The sequence below is a fragment of the Netta rufina genome, assembly GCF_964035555.1.
Source record: "Netta rufina genome assembly, chromosome: 2".
In the NCBI taxonomy this organism is placed as follows: domain Eukaryota; kingdom Metazoa; phylum Chordata; class Aves; order Anseriformes; family Anatidae; genus Netta; species Netta rufina.
In genome coordinates this window covers 117308117-117328091 of record NC_140124.1, presented here as the reverse complement: position 1 = coordinate 117328091, position 19975 = coordinate 117308117, and the positions used below count along the sequence as shown (strand labels likewise).

The window sequence follows — 19975 nt, the reverse complement described above, 5'->3', positions numbered from 1 at the left end:
AGCATCTGGCATCATGGCAGACAGGGGAAGCTCCTCTACTTCCAGACTACCACGCCATGGAAAAGCACTTGCAACTACAGGGTTAATATCACAGCCTGTCACTTCTTTGGGAAGTGCTATTTGGAAGTAAGTTTGTTAAGTGCTGAGTATTTTGAAATGATAAAAGAGTGTTGGAAAGGCAGAGACCTGAGTGCCACAGAGAAAAATCCTGAGAGCAATAATACAATCTAACGAGTACGTGAACTCACTAGTAGAAATCCTGCCCTCCACGAACATAATAATGACATTTCCATTGTTCTCACTGAAGCAAAGATTACAGCCAGCAACTGATGGACATAAATTGAAAAAACATTCTCCAGTCAGGCTACACAGATTCTTGGGAAAAGAAAGACTGTCCTGTAATGCAAAATATTCGAAACATAACATTACAGAAAAAGCAAACATTATAACTGTTTTAAGCATTTGAAATGCAGTTTAGAAAAATAATTAGAATCATACAGAAAGCTACAGTTATTGACATATTAAAATAGTTCAGGACAAAGGATGTGTTGCTTAGAAACTGAATGTACAGGAAAGATCAAACACACTCAGTTCTTTTTGCAAAAATCCAAGCATCACTTCTGGCCACAGACTCAAGTCAGTTAATAGCAATAAGAAATAAATGCATACATATGAAAAAATATTTATGTTAATTTATGTGTTAACGGTAAAACTGATGTGTTATGCTCTCACGTGCTGAAACCAACATTTGTCAGAGAAAGGTAAATCAGCAAGTGCCGTTTCATTTCCCTATCCATTGCTTTTACAGCTGGTAGAAAATTTGCAAAGTACTTGAAAAACTTGACCCTTCTCCAGCCTCCCCCGCATGAGTCACCCAACCTTCCTCCAGTCATTAGGCTGTGCTTCCTGCTGGGATGCAGCACTAAAACAAATGAGAGACACCAGCTCTGGTCACAGTTAGGGAGGCAGTAAACTAGTGACAGGTATTTTTTTTTTTTTATGAAATTTAAAAAGAGCTCCCATATATTATATGTATCGATGTAGTGCCAGTCCATGATGCTAGCTTAGAAAGAGTTGCATTTCTAAAGATCTTTTGAAGCACTCCAGTTCATTCCCTGTCCCGAACGCATGCTTTCCTTGCTCATATACATACAGGCAAAATAATATACTGTATTTTATATACTTCAAAAATATTACTGACAAAAATACTAAGTCACTTCCTTTCACTCTTTTAGCTCTATTAAGAGTAAATTTAAACCAAAATTTCACAGATGCAGTTCCAACTTTTCATGTTATTATTAAATCGGTATCAAATACTTGTCAAGTTTGAGTGTTTTAGAAGTTGACTCTCAGTTCACTTTTTCTCCTTTGCTTCAGTTCACCCATGATAAGTCTCTGTTCTAAAATATCTTTTATGCATCCACATTCCTGGGAAAGCCCCACTTTCCATAACCCAAAATAAATCCCAAATGAAGCATCCTTTGAGAGGAGTGATCATGCTTAGTCAGCCAACTTAAACTAAAAATTTACCCTTTTCTGTCCAAGACCCTCCTGGTATTTTAGTTCCAAACTTGCCTACTAATGCACTAACTGTGCTAAGAGAACTACTGTCCCCATAAACTCCTTGGTTTCATTCCACGGCGCACACAGGAGACACAACCCCTTTAAACTTCAAGGAGTTCCCATTGCAGTGCAGAAGAAGAAAAATTCAGAGATTATGGAATAATCATCTCCAAATCGATCAATTTCCCCCTGAAGGTAAAAAACTGAAAGAAAGAAAAAAGTTGAACAGTTCCAGCTTGCCTTCTTGAAGGGAAAGCACCCCCAGGGCATGTTGTAGAATGATCCCCATCTCTTTCTCCTGGTGCTTATTAAGAGGTCATAGATTTCAGTTACACTACAGCATTCCCAAATGATAGCCCCAGCTAAGGACTATGACCTCTTAGTACAAGTACAGGGATATAAAATTAGGAATATTAAGGGTTCACATTAAGAAAGAAAGTGCCTCAACTATCAGTCATTTTGGAAGAGTGGTTGGGATTAACAGTGTATCTGGTGTCTTGTAAAAAACAGAGGAGCTTTAAGGGACTGCAGGGTCCAGCATTTTATGGAAGTGCTGCACCCACCCTATGCCAGGGCTAAATCTCTATCTGAACATCACAATGGATTTCCACAACAGAGTATTCAATACAATAGGTGCCTTTCTCAAAAAGCACAAGGTATAGCTCAGAACATCCTGAGTGAAGTAAGATGTGCTCTCTCTTTGTCTTAGCCCTATTCCTTCTAACAGAGTCACATTATGGAAGCAGCAGTGGTTTTACGACCATCATAGCCAGGTTATTATGCCAAGACCAGAGAGGGAACAGAGTCTCTTTAAGGACCTTTCCCCTCCAACAATTCTCTTTTTCATAAAGAGAGAGGTTTTTTACACCCTTCAATGTTTGAAAGGATAAACTGAGCCCATAGAGGTGGTGTGTTAGTGAGCCACCATATCGCCCAGAAGCCTTAATACTCTACAGCTGATTGTATAAACATGAATTAAGGTTCTTCTACAACTACATTAAGCAAAGTGTTAAAGAGCTGTGGGGCATTTTGTTACACTTGGCTTTCAAGCTATGAATTTAACTGCTGAACATATAAGTAATGATAATCTGTTGTACCTCCCATTCTGTTCATTTCTAAATGGTAATTAAAGCAAGCACCAATAATAAAAACAGCAAGTATTTCAAGAAAATAATTTTAGGAGGTGCGGGAAATTCACTGCTTAAAAAGACTAATTTGTCATGGCAACAAGACACAATTTGTAATACACTGACAATACATTATAAATGTTCTGGTAAAATAGAAGCATGTAATAAACAACAGGTATTTACAGTAACCGACTCTCCGAAACACCGTAGTCAATACAGACTGTAGGTGTATATATGTGCATGCATGCAAAACTCAATCACTTTATTTTTAATAGTGTGTCTATTAGAATCACACACATGAATTCCCATTGTACTGAATAAAGGTCAGGGTAGCTACGACCCTGTATCAGCAGCAGCTTTACAATTCAAAGTCTGTATTGCTAAGGACAGTGAAAAGCAAGACAAGCTTGGCCACAGGATCCATATTGATTACAGCAGTAATTGGAAGCAGCATAGTTATCATAGGATAAGTAATGACTATTTTTTCCTTCTTCACATATGTGCCAGTGCTGATGATTCCCCCTACCCTACCCCACCTCCCTCTCCCCTGCAGGCAACTGTCTTCCTTGGACAATGAGAATTAGGAATTTCAGATGCATAGATCAAATAGTGATTATAGTACCGCTCTCCCAGAACTGGAATGAGCTCTGGCAGTTACGTCCTCCACACAAGTGCTTGATAAAGGTCAGTGGATTACCTCATGTCATCACCTGGCAGATCTCAGAAATTGGACCCTCTTCTGAAACAGGCGGGAGGTGCCACTCGAGGACTGGGAGAAGGAGGTTAGCGTTCAATGGGAAAGACACGACAGCCAAATGGTAACACAGAAAGAGACCCTGTACTGCCCACTTGGAAATGCTCTCTGAGGAAATGGCTTGACCTTTAGAACACCCAGCAGTGGCTATAAATAAATGTAGCAACAGACTGTCAATGTAATAAAGCAAAGTCCTGAATCTAGCTAGGGCAAATTTTCAACAGAGTGCCAGGACGGCAGTTCAACCAAGTCTAAAAAGCTAAGGAGCTGGGCAGGTCAGTACTTGGAGTCAGGGACAATGGCATAGTTAGCCTGATAAATAAGAAATACAAAAGCCAGACAAGGAATTATTTACAATGCTATCACAGCCCCCTCCGAAGCACGTAAGAAGAATGGGTAGGGGCTATTGCTTTTACGTCACCCACAATGGCATGTCAGGTACATCTAATTGATGGTCTCACAGCCCTAAGTCAAAAAGTACCACACAGACAAGTCTTCTAGTAGAGCTTAGACTATGACCTACTACTGAGTGGGACTTATAAAGAAGACACTAAAGTAAGGTAAGCTGTTACCTAAACCTCCAAGTCCATGCAGAAAAATGGATTCTGTCTGACGGGCACATGGGGTCTTTGAACCTGCAGCCCTGCATACTGTTGTCCTCAATCCTTATGCTTAGCAAAAGAGTACTTACTGAGAAGCTTTGAGAAGAAGTAGTCAAAAGCACGGTTCAAATGTTATGATGCCCCAGCCCCAGGATGACTGGACTGATGTTCCAGCTGGGAGCTAATACACTGATGCACATAACAGCACTTTGGCAAACTCTGCTGCCATGTTCCATTTGCCCCAGAAGGCCTGGATTGCTGCAAGATGAGCCCAAGTAGCACTAAAGACACTGCTAGACTATTTACCTGTGAAATACAGCTCAGAGACAGTTGTACCAAGCAACAGATCCAGTAACAACTTGTCTGGGGCTGCCTATACCAAAACCCCTTGCCAATGAGAACACCATTGTCTCTGGTTCAGCCATATCTGCTGCTTACCAGGCGGCCTGGCCAGCAAGGAGATGTCTCTGTCCATGGTACTCAGCCAGGCACAGGTTTTAGTGCTGCTGCAGCAATGTCCGGGCTGGGAAAATAGTTTGCCAATCTCCTAAAAGCTCACCTTCGCACAGTGGGAAGTCCTTGGTAGACACATACTGCAGATAAGTCAGCCACCACTACCCCTGCCAATATGGGCTACAAGAATTATCTGCTTTTTTTAAAGTGATGGAAAAATCAGGCTAGTGGAAGAGGAAAATTGGAAATCAAAGTGATCAGTAAAAGATATACAGGAAGCACTGAAAGCTCCCTGGAAGACACCACCACTTGCTTTCCCTCCCAATTCCACACAGAACAGGAGATCTGGCATTTATAATTAATGCTCATGAACAGGTTTATTACAGGGGTTCCACAAGTCGAAACCAACAGTTCCACGATACAGACATCGGTTGTCTTCATTTACAAGGGGTCGCAGACAGACACCTCAGGAAGTGCAACACACTGCTTTTAAAACACCCAGGAGGTGAAGATCGAGTGGTTTTATGACTTATTAACAGTCTCAAGAGCAGAGATTAATGGTTTCTGAGCAAAAGGGGGAGGAGTTTATGCCTCATTGCCCATGTTGGCCATTCATCATGGATCTATTATCTCTCAAGGTAAGGACAGGGGTTTTGAAGACCAGCAAGAAGGCTATGCAGCCTACTTTCACAGCTTTGAGCCCCAGAGCAGTGAAGTTCCCTCCACGTCTGAGCAATACCAAGCTGCTGACAAGAATGTTTACGCAGAATTTTCATACGAACACCTAAGAGTGCAATTATCAAGACCTTCATCTATCCTCCCAAGGAGCGTACAGTTCTGCATATCAAGTTCTGTCAGGCAGATTCCCCACACTGCTAGGATTTTAGTGGGCCTTGGCCATTCTGTAACGTGTAGGAATTTTCCATCCAATACACTGACAGGCTTACTCCAATAGGCGTGCTTGGAGGCCCAGTCTCACAGAACCAAGCTTCACACAACTTCTATGCAATTTCCCAATGCTCTCTGAATTCAAAACTATGATCTTTAGACAAAACCATATTCTTTAGAGGTAGAAGTTACCAACCTACTCCCCCTAAGATCAAGAAGTATGAGTTGCACACATGGGTCCTGGATTACTTAATTCTGAAAGGAGGCAAGTCCACAACTTGCGAACTCAAAGAAGTCCATTCAACTACAATGTATGTTGGCTGGGATGGGAATTGGAGGAGCAAGACTGCTTTCCATTCTCTCCATCAAACAATGTCATTTTGTAGACAAGAAGTCTGAATTTGTGATTCAAAGCAAATGCAAAAGTAGAAGTAGGTCTCTGTAGAACAGTGACTATGAAAACCCTCTAGGGAAAAAGAGAGGCCTAAGCTTAAGTCCCCAGTCCAAGCACTGTTTGTCTTTCATTCAATAACTGTTTAATGTAAAATCCATATGCAGTCCTTGGTGCAAGAATTCTCAAGAGAAACAGGGTGACTCTCTCAAGTGAAGTAACTGTACTTGGCAAACAGTGCTTGGCAGTGTGCCACTAGCTGCAATGAGGCTGATGAATATGCTTTTGGTGCATCATAGATTTAACTTCTTAGGGTCCTTGTCCTCAGAAACACTTTTATCAGACTCAGATTTTTCTCTAGTTCTGCAGAAATGACCAAGGACCTTAGTATGTATCTTTTTTTTTTCCACACAGATGGCAAAAACTGAAAAACAAGTGGCAAGATGTGCAATATATTTGGCCAGCTCTAGGCTTATTTTGCTAGCACGAAGAGCAATTCTAGCTAGGATATCAAACCATGACAATGCCAAGTGCTCACAAGATTTATCTTGTAGTCTCACTGTGAACAGCGTTCACCTTTTGGGACAAAATCCCCTGGAAAGCTTTTAAGTCTTCCAGTGAAGGAGATGATCCTGGCATTACCAACTCATTCAGAAAGATGAAAGATTCCTGGATGCTAGGAAGAAGAGAAAAGAGGCAAGAGAAGGACACCATTATAGAGGAATCTCTATTACCTCCTGTTTGGTAAGTCCATGATCACTTGTGGTGTGTGCTTTCTGTGAAGCTGTTAGGGAGCACAACCTCTTACTTCTAGACATACAAGAATGTAACGATCTGTTTATCAACCACACAGGAGGATTGTGCCCATGAAAACTAATTATGATCACAATCGGAAACACAGAAATACTGACTCGGCTAGAAGTTCCTAGGAGCCTAGTGATATGCCAGTGCTGAAGGAGAGTAGCACCCAGAATAACTGGTACCCAGTAAACCTGGGATAATTTTCAGGTGGCATGTGAGAAGAATCTCTGACCATAGCTAGAGAGCAGAACTGTATCTCCTTGTTGGTAGGCAATACACAACCATAATAAATAATCTTTTCAGCACCAGAAACAAGTCAGGGAATAACATGAACAACTCTCAACTCTACCTGACACACTTTCTCAACCTGTCAAAGCTTCAGGACTAAGCTAGAACCCAAAGCATAAAACTAAGTCTACCTAATCACCTGAAGTAAAATAAATATCACCAATGGAGAAATAGCTCATGCCTTTTCCCTCAGAACACCCTCAGTCTTGAAGCTAGGGCTGCATATGATTTAGCCTGCTTTCAGACAAGTTTTACAACCTGCAATGCCAACAGGGCTAGTAGGGAAGTAACACAACATGCACTAGGTTTACTGACATTCAGGTGGAAGATGGCAGTCCTGTGCACCAGCACCTCCATCACCGTTGAGCTATTCAAGTTAGCCAACTAGACTGGCATATTCGCTGCATGATTGCCTGAGTGCAAGGCAGCACAATAGGATGCTTCTTTTTCCAGTATTGCTTCTCTCGTGATTAAGACATCTGATTCCAAAGCAACCTACAGGATCTTCAAAAGAACCAAGCTTGATGAGAAGGTCTGTGAACACACAGAGCCAGCCAGAGGAAAGGCAGTTCTTACCTATACTAGGAAGACACCCTACAGCACAGTCCTTGACAGTTTGAACAGAAAGGAGAAATAAACAGCACAAAACACTGTGCAGAGAGGATAGACTATAAGTGAAGCAAGAGATTAGGGCAAGTGTGTGATGAACCATAACAGCATATATGCCAGAAGTGCAGAAGGTTAAGTGTTTTTTCAACTATCTACTGGTAGAGAGAGAAGGTGCAGTTGAGGATTCAGTAGTGCACCAGACTTGGTCCTGTGTGCATGTTTCTGCAGTGGGATCCCACCTGTCACATACAAGAAGGACATCAGGTTCATAATCATGCTGAGTCCTTTACTTATGTACATGACTTAAAGGATGACGATGTGCAAGTGGCTTATGAGTAATTAAATGGAAATGCTGCAGGAAGGATAGAGTGAGAAAAGCATTAACATCAGAGAGAAACACTATTAAAACCATATTTTTATTGCCAATCTTTTGTAATGACTAAATTAATATAGTACAGCATCTTATCTGCCAGTGGTTACAACTATTGCAAAGAATTTTTTTTGGACTTCCCCCCCCGTTCATCCATTATCTGTTTTTCACAAACATCACAGGATTTGTCAGCAATTAACATAAATAAATCATCACCTTTTCAGAGAAAGCTTTAGTACAAGAATTTCAGATGATAGCAAAGAAATATTACTAAATAGCTCATGAAGGACCTACTCCATCCCCCACTGAAGTCAATGGGAACCTTTTCATTGACTTCAATGGATATTGGATGAGACCCAAATTGAAAAGATCAATAGCACACACATTAGAATAAAAGAGCAGCTATGCCCTCCTCTAGAAAAAGAACATGAGTTCAATTCAAACAACAGATTACAGGAAGGAACCAGTTGGGGAGAACTTTTTTTCTTCTCCTTTGACAAAATCTGCAAGAGGGCAGCAATTCAAGATCCTAAGAGGTAGATCTCACAGAGTTGCAAGTAACTCTCATCTTCCAGTATGCTCTGAATAGGTGGGGGTGGACTGACACTGAGAGACTGGGGACACTGTTTAATAAACCAGCTCTGCTTTCCCCATTCATGTCTTTTGTTGAGAGTGTGAAATGAAGATTCAACAAAGCAATTTCATTCCTTCCCCTGAAGTGTCAGAGCTTCAGAAGAACACATCTAACATTTTCAGATGCTAAAACTAGAAGCCCCAGTATCAATTGGAGAACCTACAGTGGCAAGCCCCATTCTCAAGCACATTACAAGGCTGGTAGAATTAGGGGCAGTCAAGACACTATGGCAGTCAGCTCTCATGTTTTACACTCCAGGGATTTACTGAAGGGTGTCTTAAGCCATTGTTCTGCCTTCCTGTTTGTTCCGTCAATGTAATTGTTGATTTTCCCAGTATAACTGTATGGAAAATGACCCTACAACTGGGTCAACATGCACAGTTCATAAATTCTTGCAGTGCAGTTCCCTAAGCATCTCATAGAGCACCTCCAAAGCTCAGTAAAATCCAGACAAGTGGCAGCTTGCTCAGCCATCTGAAAAATCAGAGTATGGAGGGCTTCAGAACTCAAATGTGAACCTCAGAGGCTGACAGCCCTGGCATTTTTAAATAAATGGGAAACTTTCTAAATAGTCCAGGTGACCCTTCAGCACCTGAGATGAGGCCCAAATTGGAAAGATCATACATCAGGATGGATGGTACACTCTGTCCTCCTCCACAGAGGACACAGCTAACCCAAACAGAATTTCATTAAAGAAATTCAATTTTGGTAAACTTCTTTGCCTTCATTAACAAAACAATGACAGAAAAATAGCTTAGGGTGTCTACTAGTTTCACAGAGACTCCTCCAAAAGGAGAGAACCAAAGCAATTATCTAACACCCCCATGCTTCAGAAGACTGATGAGAAAAGAAGGTGCAACTGCCACTCCATGGTAGTACTTTTTTTTTTTTTTTTTTAAAGAGTTGAATTTTAGGTTTTTGGTTTTTTTTGTTTGTTTGTTTGTTTTTAGCCAAGAAGCATATGCAGTTTGTTTTTATTCACTTCATTAGCTTTCAAACAGTCTGATCTCTACCCATTCCCTACCACAAGTTTACTTGAAAAAAAAAAAAAGGTATTTTTAGGGACTTAATTTCCTTCAAGATTCCTTTTCATTCCCCTACCCTCTGATACTATACATCTTTTCCCATGTTCCCATGTGTACCTCAGATTAACTAATCTGGTGTACTTGTTTTCACCCTCATTTAGCATTGCAATTCAGCAAGAACTGATGTGCTCAGGAGCAGTGCTCCAGGTCTCTTCCTACTTACTGCTCCCTCTTCCCTTTTTTTTGTTGTTTCCCAATCCAACCGTGCAAGCACTGTTCAGTGCATCCTGATTGCAGCATTAAAGCAGAGAACCCACTCAGTAGAAGAAATCAGGCTTTTGCTATGGAGGGAGAGCAGTAACTAACTAACCAGGAAGAAGAAACAGCCACATCACATCAAGGTGGAAAAAAATGTGGATGAATAAATGGGATCTGAGGTAGGAAAGAAGAGACACAGAGGATGAGGGTAGAGGGAAGGCCTTCTGCAAGAGGGAAAGAAGAGACAAGCCAAAACCACTAATTTTTCAAAATAGAAAGAGCAAAAAATACAGATATGAACAAAAGGAAAAAGTAATGTAAAAAGTTTTGTTGTTTTAAGTCAACAAAGAACATCCATACTGCCTGAAACCATGAGCGATATAGACAAATACATTATGGAGGTTCATAGGAGTGATTACAGAATGGCTGAGCTGTCTGTATCTGAAGTTAGAACATTTTGAAAGCAAGAAAAGGCAAAACAATATATTAATAAAAGTAAACATTTCTTGCTGCTGCAGATTTTCATCTTCTGTGACCTGAAGTTGGAATTAAAACCATTTGGCAAATTCACATTACTTTGTCAACTGCTCTTCTGCTCCTGCCCACTTATTCCTCTCCCAGTCACCTTCTTTTCACACTTTATTCTCAGGAGCAGTACTGCTACTTGATTTTTATGTCATCCTGCCAGGACCTAGCCTAAGGATCTACTGGAACCAAAATAACCCAGAAAGCTCTCCAAACATGAGTGCAGGCACACTTTCTTAAAGCATTCCAAAAAGGGAAAGATGGCTTTCCTGGTTTATAACTTCATAATAAAGAAAGGTTTTTAACATAACAGCGCTGCAAAATTAATGCATTTTACACTGCAGTGGCTAATACTAAACTACCATCTAATAAAAATCAAAAATGTCTTTCTACTGATATTGAGTCTGTTTGGACCTATGGTGCATACCATCAAAAGAACTACTAAATCTAAAGAGCAAAATTCAGCAGATCTCATATGATTTTGTAGGTGAGAGAGCTGTCTAGAATCATTTCAGTGAGCAACTCCGGTTGGCTACAGGTCTATTCACACAGCTGTACTCAGCTCAGCAGTATTTGATCAGCACTCAGTTTTGCTCCTTGACTAAAACAGATTTAATTTTTCTCCTCTAACAATTTGCTTAATTCCTCTCTACGTTTAGTTACTGATTACTGTACAATTATTTGAAGTTAGCATATTAGACTAAAGCAATATCCAGTCCACATCTACAACGTGCCACGGAGTAAATTCATCCATTATGCAACTGTACTTAAACTCCTCTTAGAAATACCCTCTGTATTCACAAGTGACTTTGGAAAATAGGCATATAAGCAAAGTATGGAAAGCTGTACAGTATAAATCTAGAAAATTCACACAGCAGCCTGGGACACAGACAGCTAAAACGCATTTTATTTAAAGTAACAATGCAGTAATTATCCATACATCCTTCAGTATGAAGAAAATTTATAGTGCCCTATTTACAGTATAACACCATCCCAGAATCCGTTTATAAAAGGTCTCACCCAAGCATTCAAGAGCAGGAATAAAATAACTGAGAAAGAAGAGGGAGATCAGAAACAGAAAATAGGAAGCAGAAATAGAACAGTGCAAGAAGCCACGAAGTGATAAGTATTGTTTACCTGTCAGTTGACATTGATTAATCTTGTGTTCTGTGATATCACTCAGTGACTCAAACACCTGGAGGCAGCTGTCACAGCTGTGCACAGCTTCTTCTTCTAACTCCTCCCCTTCATCCGGCCTTTTCTTACAGTCTAGCACTTCTCCATCTTCTGCCTTGTCTTCTAGTTTACAGTTAGGGTCTGAAAGAAAATCAAGACCATGACTTCAGGCATCTAAGCAGAACACCTTTAAAAAGAAAGAAAAAAAATCAAGACAGGTTCTTGAGGTAATGATGAGAAGAAACACATTTGGCATAAGCCCGCAGAACGCTGTAGATTTTATTGCTAAATAAGCAAAGGAGTATTTTTTTTTATTTTTTTTTCTAATCTCGATGAAAGGAGACTTTCTCTTCTGCACTCACAAACGCAGCACTACTTCTCACTCAAGCAATTCTTCCATGCTTCAGTGTTAAGTTTGTCAATTTTATCAGAGCTACCGAAGTGGCTTTGATCACTGTATGAAAGGATAAGCCACCTATGCAATTAGTTTTCAATGAAAAGAAAAAATCAAATCAATGAGTGTGCAGGAACTTCTTTTCACTGTTAACTACAGCATTTCACAGGAAATTACCAGAATTAAGAGACTAACAAATTTGATTTACATAAACATGAAATTAATCTTGATTTCACAACCCACTCCAATACTCCATCACTATGCTATTTGAAGCAAACAAAACTCGCCTATGACTTAAGACAAGCCCAGTGAAGTTCCTGCATTTGCCTGATCATGGAAAACTGGGAAGTAGCTACTGTAACACGCAAGCAGTGCACAAGGAGAGGTTTGTCTGACACGTTAACAAGCAGTTTGGGGATAGTGAGATAGCTCGGAGAAGCATCCTGAGCCCAGCTGATGCTTCTGAGCTGGAAGAAAGGCGCCCACCCGCATCCCCTGCACATGGAAAAGCCACGCTGCTCACCGCACCGCTACAGTTCTGCCAATGGCCAGTGCAAAGGGAGATAACGCCAAGTCGAGAACTTCCCTCCTCCTCCCCCTCCTCCTCCACCTCCTCCTCCTCCTCCCAGGAACAGCGCAGCTTTAACTACTCCTGACTTTTTGCCCACTTCACTAAAAACTTCCTTCAAAAGACAGAAATAAAACAAGCTGTCTTCCCTAATAAAGCAAGCTGGCACTTAACTTTGTTTTTCCTTGGGAACCACAGCACAACAAGTGAAACGCAGAAGAAAAATGGTTGTGTACATTCCAGCAAGAGGAATGCAAGTGTTTCACCACTTTTCCCTTCTCTACTCTGTCCGCCTTGTTTTTCCTTTCAGATATTTGAGAGAGCTGAGACAAAACGAGTCATTTTAGCAAGCAAGGATAAACTCATATAATAACAGGAGATTGTGCAAGTGCCTTTTAAGACGTCACGCTCTTTAGCCAAGCGGGTGACTAACCAGGAGCAGGCTCCTTGTCCGCAGCAACGGCGAGGTGGTGCCTGCATACCCGCTTTGTCCAGCACCGCAATTGATTAGGATCACACACAATTACATGACAGAGGAGTAGCTACAACGTGCTAACACCAAACCCTAAGTAGAACCAGGAAGGGGTGAGGAGGAGGGGAATACCACTCAAAACCACTCTTAAATCCTCTGCCAGAACCCTACAGTGATGCGGGCACAGCCGTCTGTGTATCTGCCACCATGCACGAAGTGCAGCCACTCCGGCTGCCCACAACAAAGGTTGGGGCTCTCATCTTCCTCCTCCATCCTTCAGTCCACACCACTGCACCCTTGCCCTTCGACAGTTCACATACAGACGGACCCACGAGCAGAAACTGCAGAAACTGGAACTGACCCGTGTCAGGAAGTCTTCCTCATGCTGCGTGGCTCGTGATCAAAACTGAGGAATTTCTTTGACAGGGGTAAAGGGCGGAATTTATTTTTGAAGGAGTTGTGTTACACAGTGAAAACAGACTAATTTTCAAAAATAAAAAACACATTCTGAAGGCAAAAATACATTTGCTGCACAAAAGCCCTGCCTACACCCAGAGTATGATTTCTGTGTGACATTCACGAGGTTCTTGCAAGAGGGAAAACTTCAACTTGGGCAGCTATTTCCAAATAAAGGAGTAATCTGCACATTTACAAAGGAAAAAAAAAAAAAAAAAAAAAAAAAAAGGATGCTAATCAAGCAGAAGGACTCCATGGCATTTTATCTATTTTTAAATGCTGTATACGAATCTAAATAACTTACACTGCAACTTCATTTTCCAAGATATTTTGCAAGATTAATGAAAGTGCTTCAAAGACCACCAAGTTATATGCAGTACAGAAAAAGAAATAATTGTCTTAACTGTTGCAAACTGACCCAACATCATTAAACACTTGTTGGAAGGCAGCACGTGCGCATCGCATACTATTAGTTGCTCAGCTCGAGCTCCCAGTTTCATCTCATAAAACTGACAGCACTCAGGGAAATGTGGGCACTGGGTCTGAATTTTAACACGAGTATTTAAATGCTGCACATAAAGTTTACAGACCTGTTTGTTTTAAAATAAGGGTAGTGTCTGACTCTGCTTTAAGTACAATGCTGAAGGAAAGAAAAGGGAGGGGAGGGAATTCTCCAGACTTATTATTCAGAAACGCTTACACTTTACAGAATTCAGCAACACACACACACACACACGTATGCACACACGCACCCCTTAGTGCACAAAAGCCAAAAGAATCGCTCAATTTAAAGCTTCCTACTTAGAGACCAGTTATTAAAATTAGAATCATTTTAAGACTAATAAATGTTTTGCTTCTCCTTCTGCATTTGCAGATATAAACTCTACAGGGACAGAAGTCAGTCAAGCTTATTCCCTTCTGCTGCAACTTTAGAATACATGCTGGAGCCAACTGGCACATTTGTTTTTAGGTCAACACTTAAGTGGGACCCTCTGGGACCTAGGTTCGAGTTTAGCCTACAACAGCTTTGTGAAACGAGTTCTGGCAGTCTCAGCCCCTCTCAATGAACGCATTTCCACTGTGAGCCACTTCCATGAAAAGATGGCACCACAAAAATCAGAAGGTATTTCAAGAGAGAAAATACCATTTATACACTTTGTGAATAGATAGCTTTTCTGTTACAGCAACAAATGTCTTCCATCATGAGTTAGTCTAACCCTAACTGGCTCGTTAAAATGAGGATAAGCCACCTTATTTGAGATCCTCTGTTGAGAGCATGGAATAAAACACATTTTATAAATTCAATACGCATTCATCTATATTTTCTCCGTAGCCTCCTGTTTAAACCTCATGCGCACACAGACTTCAGGGCAAATGCCATTCATCTCCCACATTTCCTTCTCCCCAGCATCTGCAACTACCACAAACACAATTCCGTCAGCCAAGACTGGCTTGATAGTAGGATTACCTTTCCCAACATCTGCAAATGCCACTGTCATTTCCAGAGGCTTCCCGGCCCTAATTCAGAGCCCAACTGAATTTTTTCAATGCGCATCAGCAACAATGCACACACCGGCTCCATCTGCAGATATAATTTAAAATTATCTAGTATGGAAAGAAGGGCTACATTTTCGGAACAGAAATAAATTCAGCCTATTAAGGCACTTCCAGAAAAACAAATAAGAAGAAGGAGAAAAAGAACAGTTGTCTTCTGTTACTGATTATGTTAACATTATTTATAAATGGAAATTAAAAGAAGCATGATTTTCTCATTACTATGTTCCCTGGCAGGTGGCTCACCCTATCCCTTCCTCCTCCTCCTCATAAGGGATGTTATTGCTGTAACTTGGTCTAATAAAACTGCAACTTTGGGGAAAATGAAAAATTGCATTGGCTTAAAAGTGTTGGAGGCAATAAAGCCATGGACTTCAATTAATTTCAAGTATGGGAGCGGTTTAAGGCCAACCAGCAGAAATTCTATTCTGTCCATGTAAAAATGAGGTTTCACCACATTTACTTTTTATAACCCATATAAAAGTCAAGTAAAAGTAATGAATATCTAAAAGCCATCTCAGTGGACTGGCAAAGACTATCTGTATTCTTGAAACTCATCTTACATATTTCTGCCTATGCTACAAGGATCCATAGCTAATCACAAGTAAAACATCAAACTACCAAGAAAACAGCCTACTTTCCAACCCATTTCACTGCCTTGCAGTAGACCTCCTTCCAAGCCACTTCTGCATGGAAAAGTGCTGGCAAAAGAAAGGAAAACTAAGATCATGTGGTTATAATTATTACCAGGCAAGGAATATTTCTTCAGCTCAGTGGTAAAGTAAAACTCTGTCGCTCTCTGCTCCCAATAGTGTCCATCGCAAAACAACTGCCTCATTAAATCTCTGCAGTAAGATTAATATGCCGTAGCTGCACTACATTTATAACTTGGTACTCTATAAAAAGCACATTTAATGGTTAGAGCCAGAGCTTAGATACAAAGTATTACTATAAAAACTTCTGGCAGTGTGTATACAGTGTGGGCCTTCTGTACTGCGCACTGTATCAGAAGGGTTTTTGTTTTTCACATCGGTATCGCATTCTTGCTATGGAGAAAAATAAAACTTTAAATTTCACCTAGAAACAGACAGAGAACCCAGGACACGACGGGAAATAAATAACTAGCAAGATGACTTAACCGCTGAGAATTAGTTTAAGAAAAAATGCAGAAAAGCAACCATTCCTTGTCATATTGACCTCCACTTTCAGTTTCTCAGTTCTTTATTTCTTCAACTTCATGTGTTTATAGTAGTACAAGTTTGCTTTTTTTCCCCCTCCCAAGTGTGCAGATAGCTAAGTGGAGACATTAGTACATTCAGAAGAGTTTGAGAAATTTTCCATTCAAAAAGCAGAGCACTCTCTCACTTTTATTTCCTTTTTTTAAACAATACGGTTTACACGCAGAGCTACTAGAACCCCTGAAAGGCACCAAGCACAAACCCACAAGACACAAACGTGTCCTAGCCAAAAATGAAACCAACTGCCTCCTCCTTCCTGAGAGGAATAACTCCACCTGTTTTCAAACAAGTTACCTAGGCACGGTCAGGGACAGCTAGCCTTCTAGGAACAGCCTTAAGGCTTAAGCCCTTACTCCAAAAGGTGACCTCAGCTGAATGAATGGGACTATTCATATGAGTCAGTGCTGCTCCCCAGGTAAAGCCCTGTAGAATCGGTACCAAAGACAAAAGCAAAGTACTCCTTGAACTCCCAGAATCAAATTTAGAAAGAAGAGCCCTCCTTGTTATAGGGAATTAACAATTATTTCTTCATGATTATTAATGATACATATCCCGTGACCCTAACTCAAACACAAGCTTTGTCCACCCAAATCCACTAAGTTCAAATTGAGGATCCCTGACTGGTAAGGAGTTATACAAACAAACAACGTAAGAAATGACCCCTAGCCACATATTTTACAGACATGAAAATACTTGATATGGAATGAAAATTCAAGTTCATCTGAAATGGCATAGGCTGGGTTTTAATACTCCTCTACATCCCCCACATTATTTATAACAACAACAACAAGAAAAGCATGCTGGACTTTTTAAAACATCTCACCATCAGTTGCCTGAGCTGCAAAAGGCAGAATTTCTAATTCTCAGGAACTGAAAGGTGAGGGGAGATAAATGCTACTCTCCATGGTGAGCCCCAAAAATGTATTCTAAGCTGAAAGGGAGGAGGAAGAACACAGGCTTTACAAAAAATCACCCCGATAAGAAAAATCATCCCTCACACTGCTGTTAAACAGTAAGCAAGCACTAACGAAGGAATTCAGCATTACCAGTCTGTGCGGCTGTGTGTCCCACACCTGCCTGCTGGTCCTCTGTTTCATTTTCTTCTACTGTCAGAAAAAAGGTAAACAAAACAAAAACAAAACAAAACAAAAATGTTAGGCAGGTAGCTGAAGTGTTCCAAGCATCTTTACACCAGCTTCAGTTCTGAAAGCCAGTAATGCTTGTACAACACAGCCAAGAAAAGCTGACACAGGTCCACTGCAAAGTGCAAACAGAATGCGCTGCTTTATGGAAGCTACATATCTGGGAGCAGAGTGACCAAATAGGTTTCATGCCTTAAAAAACAAATCGAATTTCCTCTGGGATACGTGTCTTCAACAGACTCTACTGTATTTGGTTATGGAACTAAATGAGAGAATAATTCTGGGCTTTAAGAGTCTGCTCACTTGCTCCACACGGATAAGAGAAAGCCTTCTCCTGGCAGACGGGAGAGGTGTGTGTGCTAATTCATACATAAGCTTTAAAAAAATAATAATAATCCTATATTCAGTAGCAAGCATCTCAGCAGTGCAGACAGCCTTGCAAAGGAGAACTAACCCCATGCTGTTTTACTGTATACACCATGCCAGCATCTTTCCCTTGGCTCACAGCTTTCCAGAGCAGAGGAACTAAAAACAATACAATTTTTGTCAGATTCACTATTCAAAACTTGTTGGGCCAAAGTGAACCTAACAACAGCCATTCTGCTGCTATTTTGAAAAATTAGAGAGCTGTTCTGGTATGCTCTGATATGATGCCTAAGTAAGATTGACTCTCCCAAATAAAAGTAAGGGAAGAGCTAAAAGGCAGAACCATTTCCTTTTCATTCTCCCAAAGACTGAGGTCTTTGAGCTAGGGAGCAGCAGAGAGAAAAGAATTCTTTCTCCCTCCACAGGGGAAAAAGCTGAAAGGGGAAAGACTGCACTTCTACAGTATTTCCGCTTCCATGAATTTAGGCCTCAAAAAATCATCATGCAAACTGAGTTAAAATGCAAAGATTTGGGGGCTTTTTCCTGGTTCTTGGGACAACAAATTACAACACATTTAAATCTAGGCATATATTCAAAAGAAGAGATATGTATACACACTCCACAAGTACCTCTTTTCCTCCTCCGCCAACCCCAAGGCTTCATACAATTGGTTGTTTCTAGAATCTGGGTTTCTAGAAAAAAACACCAGTTTTCATAAGGACACTCTTCGGATACGAGGAACCCGAAATACATAAGAAAGAGTCAAGCACAATTTCTGAAGGACTCTAAACAATCTCTCTCTATCCCAGAGCTGTGCCTCGTAAGCACACTCTTCTCATCAGCAGCGACCTAATAAAGCTTCCCAGGCCCCAGAGTCAGTCAAATATTTCACAAAATAAGATTTTATGAGCTGACTGTTTCACTTGAACTCCTGTTTTGCAGCCACGAAGCTACCAGTACTTCAGTCCTGATAACACTGTATGTTTTTCTTTGTTATGCCGAAGCATTCATCCCAGCAGTCCTCAAAGCTAAAGGAAAATGGTCAGACAAAGAGAGCAATGGGAGAAGCTCATGAAAGGGACAGCTTCGAGGAACACGTGGTCAAACTCAAGCTAAGCTAAACAGATTTTTCAGTAGGACGGCACAGATCAATAGACTTATTAATACAGGAAGAAATATAATGAATACAACTAGAGTACAATAAAAATAATAATAATAATAATAAAAGAAGCCTTTTGTGACCCCCCTCATAGGCCCCAGTGCAAACTCTGAAGCAGCCCAACCTGTCCCCGATTAAGCCCACCAACCGCTGTGGATTTATTTAAAAAAAACAAACAAACAAACAAACAAAACAAAAATCACCTCCAGAGCAAGCTCTAGAAGTGCAAGCAAGAGTCTACCGTTCCACCCCCAAGGAGTCAACTCAGCTTGGTCATCAGTCATACTCATCAACCACAGCCAAAGTTGTAAACATAGCCATTATTTATCAATGAAATTCTCAGCCACGATACATGCCTTAAGTCTGAACTCAGTCCAAAACAGCAATTTAGAAACTCTTAACATTTTTCAAGTCTCAAGATGGACCTGAGAAGCCCAAACACGAACTTCTCGAGAACTGACTCACAAGTGGGAAACTTCAAAACCGTACGCTATCTGTTGAGAAGTAAACAGAGCCTGCTTCTTTCAAGTGGATCTCCACTTAGAGGCGTATGCAAACTGAAATGCGGGAGTGCATCCCTGCTCCTGCTCTGTGCTGAGAATCCCCTGCAGCAGCCGCAGTACCTGGACCTCTCACTGCTAGCGAGAAGTGACTGCACACCAATACGTGGTCGGCTTTGCACTACTGACGGGCGGGTATACCAATCATTTGTAGGGCTTAAAATGAAAATAAAATTAAGCAAAGAACCCCACCCCACATGGATACTGCCTAACAAATTGTTCCCATGTACGGTTTTGTAATTGTAACTCAAAAATGTGCCAGTATACGCCTTGTGAAATCAAGTGATTAAAATTTCCCCACTATTTAGGGATATGAAAACTCAGAGAGAGATGAGGTTTGCTTTTGACAAAGGCTATGTCTTTATTACACTAAAAATTGGAGACAAGTGTCAGAGCAGGTAACTTTGGGCTTAGCATCTTTCTAAATCGAGCTCTTTAAGAATTCTGAGTCACAAAAGAACCAAGTAGGTCACAACAGGCCACGGCACAAAGACTTGCTAATAATACTCTGTGAGAGTCACGTATTTGTCACGAAAATTAAACCTCACTTAGGGGGAAATATGGTAAAAAGAATAAAAAAGCTAACCCACAAAATCAACAGA

At 40.8% G+C, this 19975-nt stretch overlaps 1 protein-coding gene across 2 annotated transcripts in view; it reads right to left on the bottom strand.

The window, feature by feature from the left end:
- ZNF521 (zinc finger protein 521) overlaps window positions 1–19975 on the bottom strand; it is a 231568-nt gene that overhangs the window by 195683 nt on the left and 15910 nt on the right. For both annotated transcript variants that reach the window (XM_084281400.1, XM_084281399.1), the window contains exon 3: window positions 11426–11605. In XM_084281400.1, coding sequence (XP_084137526.1) covers window positions 11426–11605 — 180 coding nt within the window. The remainder of the gene's footprint in view (window positions 1–11425; window positions 11606–19975) is intronic.